General features: G+C 32.8%; 1 protein-coding gene across 2 annotated transcripts; it reads left to right on the forward strand.

Moving 5' to 3' along the window:
* Positions 1-7,255: 7,255 nt before the first annotated feature.
* Positions 7,256-12,113, forward strand: LOC117927435 (cilia- and flagella-associated protein 20). 2 transcript variants are annotated; one of them, XM_034846915.1, is made up of 6 exons: positions 7,256-7,286; positions 7,395-7,462; positions 7,563-7,594; positions 9,329-9,570; positions 11,459-11,695; positions 11,777-12,113. In XM_034846915.1, exons 2-6 carry the CDS (start codon positions 7,410-7,412, stop codon positions 11,783-11,785), a joined length of 573 nt encoding a protein of 190 aa, XP_034702806.1. In that variant the 5' UTR covers positions 7,256-7,286; positions 7,395-7,409; the 3' UTR covers positions 11,786-12,113. The 2 variants fall into 2 exon arrangements, with proteins under 2 accessions (XP_034702806.1, XP_034702805.1); XM_034846914.1 differs by lacking the exon at positions 7,256-7,286 and having other exon boundaries at positions 7,314-7,462.
* The last annotated feature ends 2,580 nt before the right edge of the window (positions 12,114-14,693 follow it).

Here is a 14,693-nt window from a genome sequence, read left to right on the forward strand (position 1 = left end):
GTATACAATTATGAATTGAAAATGAGGATTGAAAATATCATTCATAATATTTTGAAATTCAGAAGGGGCATTTTTTAGTCCAAAAGGCATGACATTCCATTCATAATGACCAAAAGGGACAGTAAAAGCAGTTTTGTATCTATCTTCATCTTTAATTTGAACTTGCCAAAATCCAGATTTCATATCAAATTTTGAATATATTACAGAACTATGTAGTCTTTTGAGTAAATCTTGCTTATTAGGAATAGGGTATCTTATCCATTGTAATACTTTATTTAAAGGTTTATAATTAATGACTAATCTAGGTGCTCCTCTTTCTATCTCAGCAGCATTCTGTACATAAAAAGCGGCACAACTCCAAGGAGATTTTGAGGGTCTGATTAATTTCTTCTTTAATAATGAATCAATTTCTTGTTTACAATATTCTAAAAGTTTTTCATTCATTTGAATAGGTCTAGCCTTAGTAGGAATTTTAGATTCATCAAAGTTTTGAACGTAAGGCAGACTTATCTCATGTTTCTTTCTAGACCAAAAAGCCTTTGGAAGATCAGAACAAATTTCTTTTTGAAAAAGATCTTGAATCTCTTTTATTCTCTTTTGAACCTTTTCTTCTACAAGTTGTTCTTCTATCTTTTTATATTGAATTTCTTTAGATAGATAATTTATATGAGCTTGTTTTCTTTGAATTAAATTTATTCTTTTATTTATTGAATCACTTTAAACTTGATGTATTTCTTTTTTAGTTAAGGGATATATAAAAGGGAAAAATATGGTATTACCTAATATTGTAGTTTTGAGACCTTCATCATTTACTTGAAAAGGGTAAAGTAATGTAATAAAAGGAGTTCCTAAGATTAAAGGTTCATTCATATTTTGTACTTATATAAATTGAGTTCTAAAGCAATAATTATCTTGACATATATGAACATTTTGAAGTTTAAATTCTATTTCTAATTTTTCTTTATTTGCAGCAAAAAGTTCTTGTCCGGTTTGTTCATAATATTTAACAAGAATTAATCCTTCTTGAATACAATTCATATCTGCTCCTGAGTCTATTAATGCTACTATTTCCATTTCAAAATCTTCTACTATGAGTTTTATATTTGTATACCATCTTTGAAAATCTATTTTTGTTATTGTATTTATAAATGATTCTATAGGAGTTTGTTTATTATGTATAATTATTCCTGGTTCTTGATTATCAGAGGTTTCAGCAAAATCTTGTTTATATTGTATTACATTTCTAATTTGTTCATTTTCTTGTTTTATTATTTCATTTTCTATTTTTATTTGTTCATTTTCTAATTTTAATTGATTTATTTGAAGTTTTATTTCTTTTATTTCTTCTTCCAAGTCTTTAATAGTTATTGGCCTTTGAGTCTTTTTGAATCTATTATAAATTTCATCCATTGAATATTGTGTAGGTTTAATTTGAATTTTATTTGAGTCTTCATTGAGAATTAAATTTTTCAAATTTTTTAAATAATTTCTTTGTGTTTCTTCATCTTGAATTTTATCTACTACATCAAAAAATATTTGCTTATCTACTTTTGAAGATATTACATTTATTGTTTTTGTTTTTTCTTTATTTTCTAATTTTTGTATTTCATTAATTTCTTTTATTGTTTTTTCTTCTATCTTTGCTTCCTCCACCTCTCCCGGGGCAAAAGAAAACAAAATTTGATTAAATTTTGTTTCACTTGACTCTTCATTTGATTCTTTACTTGACTCTTCTTGATTTAAGTTTTGTTTTTCTAACAGTTTTTTATTATGTGGAGAGTTTTCTATTGCTTTTCTTGAAGTTAATGTTGCAATTCTTTTAAGGGGTTTCCTATATTTGAAAAACCAAAGGAAAAAAGGAATAGTAATCCTAACTTGTTGCATATATTTTTCATATTGTTTTCTTAAAGCATTTCTAACTTGAGGAGGTAGTTGTTGAAAATAATTTCTTTTTGCAGTATTTTCAGGAGAAAAATAATTTGCTTTGATCAATTCTACATCAGGAACAAAAAGATTTCTCTTAATATATCTTTTCCTAATGATATTTATGTTTAAAGGAGTTTTTTCATGAGAGAAATTAATTGACTCAGACTCTTCTTTAAAAAGAGGAATTTTCGGAACAAAGTTTGACATAATTTTTAGTTGATTTTCTATTTGACTCATTTCTTCATCTAATTTTGAAATATTAAGTTTTATGTGATGACTATAGAATGATGCAGATGATGATGCAGCAGGTGATGATGCAGCTAATGATGCAGCTGATGATGTAGTAAAGCTGATTATCTTATATGAAGATCTTTCTAAATCATATGCAGAATTATTTAATGCAGATGCAGAACTATTATGGGACCTAAGAGATCTGGAAGAACTATTTCTACTTAATTCCCTAATAATATTACTCATTGTCACAGAAAATAATCACAATTTTATCCTTAATCAATTCAGATAATTTCCTGAACAGGGACCACCACAAGCGGATCAACACGGGACTTACGCTCCTTCTGCCCTTAAACACCGCTTATCACAGGCTGACCAACCGTTCATAGGAAATTCAACCCGAACTAAGTCAAGACGAAATCTGCGATTAATTACTGTTCCAACTCGTAACACCACTCGGTTCTCAAGCAGAAAATGGCTCTGATACCATTTGCACCCAGGACATACAACAATTCATGCACGCACTAATTAATTCTGTCTAATTATCTCCAAGCATAAAAACAGAAGACATACAACAGTTCATGCACGCACTAATTAATTCTGTTTAATATTTTTATTTTTAAAAATTGGTTTTAAAAACAACCTGTCAAACATCTTTACTAAAATGCTCAAAACACCTATATTTGTTTTTGGTGTGGTTTCAAGCCTTAAAGAATTTTGACATAAACATTTGTACGATATTAATCTAAATAGAAGTTTAAATAAATAATTTGAATGGGTGGATGTCAAACAAACATAAGGCTAAAATTTCTTAAAGAAAGAAATTTAAAGCAATTGTTTAGGAAAACAAAGTTTAGTCAACTTAAGTAATAGAAATTGGATATTATGAATTATTTTACCTAATTTATTATAAAGTTAAATAATAATAAAAAAATATATATACTTAGATCTGTCAGTTTTCCTTTCAATCTGTCAAGTATTCATAGGAAATTTTTACATCCCTTCCTTTGGAGTACCTGAAATTTCTACATCCATTGCTTTGGGATTTTCAAATAAGGGGATTTTGAGAAAACATGGTTTTTTTTTTATTATTATTATAAATCATAAATATATTAAATTTTGAAAATATTGATTTTCCTAAAACTAAATAAATAAAGAATTTGAGTCCAAACCCAACACATTAGATATACATATGCAATTAAAAACGTATTATCAATAAACTCTATAACTATTAACTTTCTTATAAACCGTATCTTATCTAATCAAGAAGTCAAGAACATGTTGTCTGCATACTCTACTTTCTTCAGGTGTGATTGTTGGTTCCCAAGCTGCTGCTTTCTCTGATCGAAATGGAAATCCTGGATTCCGCATGGGAAGAAAAAGAGAGTTGCCTCTCTATCCCTCCACTTGATGATGGGGCTTTCTCTCCTTATCATCCCACAACGTTGGCTCTTTTTCAGGTATCCCATTTTTTAAAATTTTTATTTTCTCGATCATTACCAAACAAGTATGGCGCTGTCTTACTGACTGATCTATTCCTCTGCATTGTTTCACAAACCGACATGATCAAGTTCTTCGATGAAATTGATGAGAATGGAAGTAAGGATATTTGTTTTTCGAATTTTTATTGGCCCTATTTTTGAAACAAACAGATTATTCGATTTTCTAAACAATCTGTATGTTATAAATCTGGTGTAGATGTTCGAGACGACACGGGAACTTCTCGTGGTGGGAGAGAAAAGCATAAAACACGATGTAGAGGCAAAGAGATGAAGAGACTAATTGAAGTTCTGAAGCCAGAAGAACCCTTAAGCGAGCCTGAGGGACATTCAAAACCATGCTCCGACCCCATGGCTGATGATCAGAAGGCATGCATAGATTCAACCCCGGCTGAGGGAAATGAAAAAGGAAGCTTCAATCAGAAAGCGGCTGATGAGAAAAACGAAAGTAATAATCATGCAATAGAGGGTGACAAGTCCATACTAAACAAGCCCATGGCTGCTTTGGAATCCAAATTTGAGTCTACGAAAAGGAAACTCCAAGAATCGTATAAAAATATCGAGAATGGTATTTGTTTTCTTTTTCTTTTTCTTTTTCTTTTTTTCTAAAGAAAAGACTTGAAACTTATAATCTGATCATGGCCCTTGAAATTTGTTGTCCAACAGTAAAAAAGAAGAGAAGGATTCAGGTCATCGAGTTTCAACCTCAACTAATGCCTAAGCAAGTAGGTTGCCATAAACTCCGGCGTCCCACATCCAAGAAGTGTAATTCACGTCTGATCAGCCAACATTAGCAAAACTAGGCAGTTTGTTGTTTGTTTTTCTTTAAATTCTTTCTCCATTAATCATGGACCATTCATCAATGTATTATGGATTATTATAGTATAGTTGTACAAGTGATTATGTCTATTCCTTGTACTCTAGAAACTCATTATACTACTATTTGTTAATATAAATACAAATTGAATTTTCATAAGATGTGCAAACATTAATTAATTTGAATTTTCATAAGACTATTGTGCGGTTAAATAAAAAAAATGTATACTTAAAGTACAATATTTATTAGAATTATAGTTTGAAGAATTCTTTAAATCTTTCATTTCATTCATAGGAAATTTCTCAATCATTGCCTCATGTAAAGGGATTATGAAAAATATATATATCTTTTTGTTATAAATAATATGTTTAGATAAATTTGAAGTACTAAATATGGAAATTATTTTTTTATTTGACTATAGTTATCTGGCCCTCATCCATAAGAGAAAAAATGTTGACCTTTGTTACTCTTAGTGAGGCTAATGATGATATGAAAATTTAGTCGATAATTGTTGGCTTCTAGTATACTATTAGATTGGTTGTGATTTCGCCTAGCAACATATAAGGAACCTTTGGGATTAACCATTTTGTAAGTCCTTCTATGTTGATCGGGCATTCTATTAACAACCAAAGTTTTTTTAATATATTCATGTTTTTCAAAAAAATCAATTCGATGTTTTTCAAAATATATAGTACAAGTTTGTTTTGTATGATTATACTCATGTTACAAAAATTTTATAACATGAGTACAATATTTACATGATGGACAACGAGTCATCATGCTTACTCAATAACTTTGCTTTAGTTACACTTTCATGACTTCACGTTGATGGCCTTAGAGAGCAAAATATTTGTCTTGTAATTGTAGTTCATCTCTTACAAAACTTATTTAATGTAAAAGAAAAAAAATATTGTAGATGCAAGTCAACTTTTCATTGTATAGGAAGGTGTCCCCCGTGTTCTTTTTATGTGCTAACTCATTTGTTTCCTTTATGGGGTGGAATGTAGAGGTGGTTCATTGGAAAGATGGTAAGACTACTAGCCTCTAAGGCAGAGAACCTTGCACTAAACCTTGCTATATTGCTTTAAAATTTTTAGGCATTTTTATGATTCTTGGCATATTCTCTCATGATATGTCACAATGCTCCCTGATGTAGGTCCCTACTGCATCATCTAACCATTCTAAGAGTCACTCCATCTCCATCCATGAGTCCTCCAAATGGCATCCATGTTTTTTCTAATGGTGTTTCCACTCTTTGCCATCTAACACAACAAAAATATTTTCTATTGATCATATCGTTTATTATAGATGTAAAAACCTAATATTTTTATATGTTATTTAAACCCTTTTTACTAATTTTAAATTTGTTATACAAACATTAAATAATTTAAAAATATACTGGCTTTTAACTAATTTGAATTATATTTAGTTTTCTCTTGTATTTTTTAATGTAAAATCAAACCTGTGAAAATCATTTTTCTTATTAGTTTTTTTAGATCAAACATAATCCAATGGGTTGTCATTCTTGGTTTTGGTATATCATAACCAATATACAATTCTAGGAATTTTGCATACCAAACTAAATGATTTTGATTTTTATTACATAGGTGTTGTTTCCTATCGCTTAGGCACAACTATAACTTCGAAAAACATCCCTCTAAAATGTCTTTATTTTGAAAGAGATAGAATTATTTCTTTATAAAAATTAAGTGTTTGATAATTTTTTAAAATTCACTTCTAAAAGCTTGGAGAATCACCTAAAGTAATTCGTGGATAATCACTTGATAGCTACAAACTAAAAGTGTTTTAATCAAAATCCTTGTTATGTGAAAATCTTGGTTGAAAATTTCAAAATCTCTTTCAAGAAGCACCTTAATAAAAGCGTCTTGTATCTAGGCTTTCTTAGTCTTTCCAATACCTCGATAGCATCATGATCAATAAAAACTAATCATAAATAGTGAAAATAAATATTTAATAAACTAATAATCAATCTTGCTTAAATAATAAAATATTTTTATCAAATCTTGGATCAATGTACTAAATTAATAACCTCCTTAAATGTATATGACAATAAGTTTTCTAAAAATCCTTTAAGGACTTACATAAATATAAATTAATAACTAACGAAGTATACAAAAATAGTAAATAAAAATTTATAATATAATATTAAGTAACTTTTAACCGTTTTTATTTTGCACAATTCAATACTTTCTCGGAATCATCACATACTTAAAACCTCTTCCTCTTTTTCTTTTTTTCTAGGGCATTAAGTTTTAAAAGACATTTCTTCTTTTTAGGAATCTTTCTATCTTCTATAATTAATGATCATATTTTCTTTTTTTGAAATTTCTTATATTTTTATTTACTAACTTTTGACCATAGCTATTTTTTTATAAGGCGTATATGATAAAGTATTATATAATAAAAATATAATATTCTCTCTAAATTAATAAATATTCATTCATCAATAAATCAATAACTTTTTGCACCATATGTATTCTCATGAATTAATAATAGTTAATACTATTATATTTTAAACTAATATAAAAACAAATAATTTTTTTTAAGGTATAAATAAGTCAATTTTTTTTACAAAGATCGTATTCAGAATTATTTTATTTAATCCATAATTAATTAGTCAATTCTTTGAATTTTAAATTATTCTTAAAAATGATAAGATTTACTAAAGAATTTAAAGTATTTAATTATGTATGTTAATATTTATATTCGTAGCATATATATTTTTCAAACCGAGAGATTGTGGTTTAAACTCTTTCGTCATCCGAAACGACGCCGTCTTGCACTGCATCCAGGTAGCCCTAACCCTAGGCCCTTTCCACCTCCTGTTGTTTCTCAGCAACAAAACATTGCAACGAAAAGAAAGAACAAAGAATTTTTCTGATTGTTAGGTTTGATTGCAGATGAATTGAGCGAAAATGTTTAAGAACACATTCCAGTCAGGGTTTCTATCAATTCTATACAGCCTCGGGTATGTTTCTTCCCTTTTTTTTTTTTTTTTTAATTCAAGTTCTGCTACTTTTCAAAGCTCTGATTTTTTTTCCCCGATTTTTTTTTTTTGGGTATTATAGGAGCAAGCCTTTGCAGATTTGGGATAAAGAAGGTGAGTGTTTCTTCTTGTCTTTACCGGTGATACTGTTCATATTCACGCTATTAGAATGGGGTATTTGGGGGAAAGTAAAGGAATTGGGAAGGGATTTCTAGGAATTCGAGTCCGTGTTAGATTTTTGGAAATTTAGATATTTGGCACTTCAAAATTCTTGCACTTTGCTATTATTTGTGTGCAAAAAGAGTTAATTGGAAATTCTTCTGTGTTTTTGCTACTATGATAAACGAATGAATTCCAATTCCCTCCCTCTCTCTCTCTCTCTCTCTGTCTCTCTCTTTTGCATTAACGAACTTTCTTTCTTTCAATATTTTTCCCAATTGATTGTTAGTTGTCAGATGAATTTCCTCATCCTGTTGGCTTTTTATCCCTTTTCGTCCCTATTAGAAAACTTATCATGCATGGAAAAGAAATGATAAAAATCTATTTTGCATGAAATGAGCTTGAAAATTTTTGCAAGTTTCTTTTGTGTAGGCAATAAGTTGTTTTATTTTTATTATTATTTTTATAAATCCAGTTGTTATTTTGATTGAAGTCAGAGAAGAATGTAAGAATTATAGTTTTCTCACCTTATTTTTCATTTTTTTATTTTATTAATTGTGGAAGGCATTCTAGATAGGGTGAAGATGTTTAGTTCAATAATTTAGGCCTTGAACATGCTGGTATATAAATGTGTAAGGATTCTATTGACAACCAAAGAATTGTGGGAAGAGAGATATGTTGAGGCATCTAGAGGTAAAGTAATGAAAAGTAGATAAGCACATGCACACACAGAGACAAAGAGGTGGTAAAAATATTTGCTTCCCATCAGTGCCTTGAACTGAAAAGTTTCAATCCAATATAAACATAGTTGGGTCTTAGGTGCTAAGTAAGAAAGGAGGTTGCTTTGTGCTAGGTAATAAAGGAAGGAAGTGCCCTATTTTTCTGGATTCAACAACTAAAGCTTTTAGACAACTTAGTGATAAATAATTTTCAATTCGAAGCGACCAAAGGTTGTATTTATGAAAACTTGCCTAATGCATCTAGAGCTTCTAAATTGCAAAAACATTTCATTAAAGTAAATTTTAACTAACCTTACCTTTTGTTCCCTTAAAGTGGTATTTATCATGTGGCATCCATGATGGACCTTTGGTACCCTGGGCTTTGTGAATTTTTATCACACCACCTTCATCATGACATTCATGGGTGCTCCCCCCTACTCATGGGTGCTCCCCCCTCATTGATGCTCCCCCATCATGGTTGCCATGGGCTTTTGTTGTTTGTGTTTCCCTCTTAGCCTTTTGGTACCCTTTGTAGCTTGTATACTTGCTGTGTCCTGCTTTGTATCCTTTTTTTCATTAGGTGCATCTTGATAAATTCATTTTTGCCTGTCAAATTTTTATTTTTTTTTTAATTTAAAAAAAGACAAAAATAAAAATAATATATTTTTGTTAACATATAATTACCACTTAAAATAACTCAGATTATGAAACCTGTTCCCAATTCTCTAAGTGTGACTTGATGTTAAGCTTCTGCAAACTCAAACTTCGATTTGGTTTGTGGGTTACACTTGGGTAACCTTTTCCCATGAAGCAAATTTCCATGTATTAAAGGGAAAACATATTTTATCCATTTCGGATGCTCTGCTTTTATTGGTGTTGTGCCTTTAATTTATTTGACCTGATGATGACACAAGCATTTAATTTGTCAAAATAAATGTGCAAAATGCCTCCTTTTCTGGATTTTTTGCAGTTGTCAATGGCCAGATAAAACGAACTCAAGATGAAGATATACACTCCAATGTCCTTGAAATAGTTGGGTCAAATGTCCAATCCACATACATTACATGCCCAGCAGACCCTGCTGCAACACTTGGTATAAAGCTACCGTTCTTGGTTATGATTGTAAAGAATCTAAAGAAATATTTCACGTTTGAGATTCAAGTGCTGGATGATAAGAATGTCAGGCGACGTTTTCGTGCTTCTAATTTTCAAGTGTGTAAGTCTGCCCAATTGTTTTAATACTGTGCTATTTTCTCTTGATTTTCTTGTTGTGACAACAATTTTCACTTGACAGGATCTTATTAGATTAGTTTAGTCTTTAAGGAATATTCTATTATTGGCAGCATGAATTATTTGAACCAAATGATCGATTTCTAAGTAATGAATCCTAGGAAGACATGTGATCAATTATCTTGGCTGGATACTATGGTTTCCCAACACCATCAACTGATATGCATATAGCCTTTAATTGAGGTTCTCCTATTTGTTTGGTTTCTAATAAAATCTTATGAATAGCCGTACCATTGTTTGGTTTGGTTATGCTATAAAAATTGTAATCTATGTATTTTCCTTTTCCATCTAAGATTAGCTGATCTCCCTTGAGTTCCATATGCTTCAAAACAAGTGGTTGTCCATGTTGTCAATAACATTTTTTCTTCAACATCATACCAAGAGTTTTATGGACTGAATAAATGTCTCATTTGACCTTTGGTTTTACTGAGATGGCACGCTTATCTTAAGCTTTAGTGGAGTTTGGAAGGACATGTTTCTGTTCCAGCTGGCATCCACAATGGGCTGATAAGTGAGTAGATGGAAAACTTAAGGTGTTAAAGACTTAAATATGTGTGTGCTTGCTCTTTTGTTTCCCTTGGAGATGTCACCAGATAGCTTTTGTTCTTGCTTGTGAATCCCTTAGAGATTGTCCACAATGATAAGTGAGAAAACCTGTACACACATGCACAGGCAGTCTAGCATACCCCTGCACCAACCACACTCACACATACCTATTTTTTATGGGCACAAACACACACACATGCAGGAGTATGATAAAGAATTCAGCTCATGATTTTTATGAACGGTCTAGAATAGTTCAGTTTCTCTATTCAAGCAGTTGAATAGAACTTGCCTCTATAGCTTAGTGGTATCTCATGGCTCCCCATGGGAAAGGCTTTGGGTTCTACTCTTGGGAAGGTGGTCTTGGTCTATGGAGTAGGTAAATGGGTTCTCTAGTGCTAAAAAGGGAGGGGAGTGAAGAGCTTGTCTTCAACATGTTGTTTATGTTTACTGCAAGAGAACTTTATTCTAGTATTATTCTGTGAATGCTAAGATTTTTGGTGGAGGTATTATAGCCATTCTTGAACAATGGGAAAGCAGGGTGTAAGATGATAGTTGTATATTTTTACTGCAAAAAAAGTATGTGTTGGCAAATGTTCTTGCTTTAGTAGTTTAAGGATACTGAAATATGAATTGGGCATGGTGATTTGTTTTTCCTAGATACTCTTTTTTGTGGTTAACTTTGCTTGGTTTGTTTGTGTGGTCTTTCTTTGTTTGAGGTGTGTTTGGCTTGTTTCTGTGTATACAACCTGTATACGTAGGGCGCGCCCCCTCATTTTTGGCGCTTTTTAATGCATGTTCTTGTTGTCTATAAAAAAAAGGAGATCATATAGCTGTAGTTTTAAAAGAAGTGCTGTAAGCATACCTAGGCTCAAGGTGCAACCACTTCCTAGTTAAAGTGCCTTGCTTGCCAAGACATGCGCCTTATTGTAGAGGCACATTTTGTCGACTTTACTCTTCCTTTTTAAACACTTCTATTCATGAAAATTTTAATTTTATATTGAAATTTATATAATTTTATTACTTTTTTTATTAAATGTTTCTTTTAAGTGTTTGGAATCTTAAATTTTTTATTAATTGGATTAGATTTTGAATTACATTTTATAAAATTGATATGCATCCCACGTCGCATTTCACTTCACTCAGGTGCACGTCTCTGTTACACCTTGTGCCTAAGCTGTAGGCGACTTTTGTGTCTTTTAAAACTATGCATATAGCAACATAGGTAAAAATGATGCAAGTATGAATTTGGTTTTTTATGCTGTAGGCTGTGACTCGAGTGAAGCCATATATATGCACTATGCCATTGAGGATGGATGAGGGATGGAATACGATCCAGTTGAATCTGGCTGATTTTACCAGAAGAGCATATGGAACCAACTATGTTGAGACATTGCGAGTTCAGGTTCATGCAAATTGCCGGCTGAGAAGGATTTATTTCTCTGACCGCCTTTACTCAGAAGAGGAACTCCCACCAGAATTCAAACTGTATCTCCCAATGCAGGTACCATAGCCAATAACTATAAACTTGGATTTTACCACCTTCTCATTGGCTGTCAATAACTATAAATCACTTTCGTTGCAGAAAGCATGATGAGTTTCAGCAAAACAATCGCATTTGGAAGAGCTGGCTGTGGTTGATATTCATGTTTTGTGCATTTCCTTTGAGTCAGCCAACTGGTTATATCCAAACTGGTCTCTGTGAGTTCAGAAAACATACAGTAATGTATCAGGTACCTAGATCTATTCTTGCGGTGGTTAAAAAAAATTATGTTCAGCAGCTTATTTGACATTAGGCTATGGAAGTATGGAACCCATACTAGAAGTACTGTAGCTGCTTTTCTTGATCCCAGAACCTGTACCTCTTATTCATATCATCTACTTCTTATGAGTTCCTTGATATGTTGTTTTGATGTTGGTGATTTCCAAGTGAGGATAACTCCCTAGGTTCTACAGCAAGATTGTTTTATTGATTGATCTAGAAGAGGTAAATAAGGGGCAGGTAGTGTGTAACTGAATGGGTTACTCCTGAGTAGGCGGTGGCACAATAAGCTAAGGGGCTTGTGCCGCCCATATTTTTCTAAACAAAATATCATCAAAATTCAGAATGTGTTTCTTCACCAAGGGATGGCATCTAATCCTGCTGAGATAAACACCATCATGATTTCAGCTTTAAACTGAAGCTCATATTGTTAAATGCAACTTAAGTTTTTTCAATTGAAACCTTAATTACCAAAGACCCAACAACTTCATGTGCTGGCACCGGAATCGGAAGTCATCTTCACAAACTGCTTCACACCCATCTGTTTCTTCTTTAACTTCCTTCTCATCCCTCCTTCTCTGCAATCTGCATTTTCCCTTCAAACACACCCATTTCCCATGGAGGTCGTTGAAGAGTTGCTTCTTTTTGCCGCCTTTCTAGTGCTGTTTGATAAGTTGGCCTCCTCTGATTTCCTCGGCTTTGCCGCCAACACCACATTCATTCTCAACTCAGCCAATGGAAGACTCAACTTTTGAGCATTCATGATGTGCTCAACGACGCCGAGGAGAAGCAGATAATGAGTCCCTCTGTCAAACTCTGGGTTTCTAATCTCCGGAACTTGGCCTATGACCTGGATGACATACTGGACGACTTCAATACCGAAATGCTGCGACGCAAGCTGGCACTGCAACCTCATGCCGCAGCCACCACCACCACCACCACAAGCAAGGTATGGAGTCTCATCCCTACTTGCTGTACTCGTTTCACCCCAAGTCATGTTTCTTTTAAGGTTAGCATGGGGTCCAAGAATCAAGGATATCACCAGAGGCGTAGAAGATATTTCCACTCGCAAAACTCAATTGGGTTTGGAAAAGGTTGCATGGACAACGACTTCTACTGGGAAAAGACCACCCACCACATGTTTGTTTAATGAACCATAAGTTCATGGCAGAGATGATGACAAAAAGAAGATTGTTGATTTGCTGCTCAGCGATGAATCTGCTGTGATCCCCATCGTTGGTATGGGTGGGGTGGGTAAAACTACACTTGCTCAATGATGGTAACCACACGTGATCAAGGAGTGGCATCAATGATGGAACCGTCTGTTAACTACCACCACTCTCTTAACCATTAGCAGATGATAATTGTCGGTTGGTACTTGTACAATATGCTTCTGAAAACAGAAATATTGAACAACACCCGAATTTAAAGTCTAATGTGGTTTCATTTTCAAATGATGACTGCCGCTTTCTTCTTCCCACATCTCACTTACCTTAGTATAGGAAGATTCCTGAATCTGGAATCTATAGCCTCCGTGCCTCTCCAAACCCTCATCTCTCTTGAGTATCTTCATCTATATGGCTGTCCAAAGCTCCAGCAGTTTTTGCCAAAGGAAGGGCTGCCAGCAACACTTGGATGGCTTCAGATCATGAGATGTCCTATTATAAAAAAAAAAAAAAAAAAAAAAAGTGCTTAAAGGGCAGAGGACAAGATTGCCCTACAGCCCACATCCCCTTTATGCCAATATGAGATTATTGATGCAATTTAAACTCACTCTGTTTTCTCCGTGCAAAACTAATGAGAGCAGACACTATTCAACCAGGTACTCCCCATTCTCAACACTCAAAGCACAAAATCCTCTTTTCAAATTCCTACTTATGAATCTACAAATCTCACTACTTATAATTTGCTTACTCTATTATTATTTATTTATTTGAAATTCAACCAGGAGAAAGCTTTTGACATGAATTACAGGTGGAATTAATTTTTTTTCTCTCTTTTCAACTCTTTTTTTTTACCCTGAGTTGTTAATATCCCACAATTGCATTTAAGAATCATCAGATTAGCGTCTCCAAGATAAAATTCGATTTTATGGTATAATTTTGAAGCGTCACCAATCCCCCACCAATGCATTCTAAAGGATTTCGTGTTGAATGTGAGGGGTGATATCAGATAAGGGTGCATAAAAAATATAAACTTGCTACTTGGTTCAACTTGAGTTTTCAATTTCCTTTCACAATCAGGAGACAGTTAACGCATACAAATATGAACTTGCTTGCCAGTTGGTCTTTCTTTCTTCTTTTGGAATTTGCAGCTCTGTCCAAGATAATTTTGGCTTCATGTTGGAGACTCCAAGTTTGGAGTGAATCTTGTGTGGCCACTTGCTATTTCTCAGTTTGTTTTTGTTCTTTACAAAGTCAATGTTTACAGTGCAATGGGAGAATCAAGGTGGGTCAACCCAGTGAGGACAACGTGGGTCACTTTCATTTTGTTTATTTATATGTTTATTAATTTATTTGTTTTCCTTTTTCCAAAATGATCATCCAAAATTTCAAACTCTTGCTGCAGAAGGGACTTTAGCAGTAGTATTATGTTACACTGATTGTACCTGAAGTCTTGCCTTCTTGATTTTGCCTGAAGTAAATATCTACTGGAACAATTTTGTGTCTGGGATTTGGTGGGAGCAGATGAATAATTATTTACTTTTGACACTTTTATAAAGACCCAGAAAGGCATACAG

Source organism: Vitis riparia, chromosome 13, assembly GCF_004353265.1.
Source record: "Vitis riparia cultivar Riparia Gloire de Montpellier isolate 1030 chromosome 13, EGFV_Vit.rip_1.0, whole genome shotgun sequence".
In the NCBI taxonomy this organism is placed as follows: Eukaryota; Viridiplantae; Streptophyta; class Magnoliopsida; order Vitales; family Vitaceae; genus Vitis; species Vitis riparia.

Excerpts from the sequence above, each read along its gene's own strand:
- LOC117927435 (XM_034846915.1), top strand. The coding sequence starts at position 7,410 with ATGTTTAAGAACACATTCCAGTCAGGGTTTCTATCAATTCTATACAGC. Across the intron at positions 7,463-7,562 it reads TCAATTCTATACAGCCTCGG|GAGCAAGCCTTTGCAGATTT; the intron begins GTATGTTTCTTC and ends TGGGTATTATAG. Across the intron at positions 7,595-9,328 it reads GCAGATTTGGGATAAAGAAG|TTGTCAATGGCCAGATAAAA; the intron begins GTGAGTGTTTCT and ends GATTTTTTGCAG.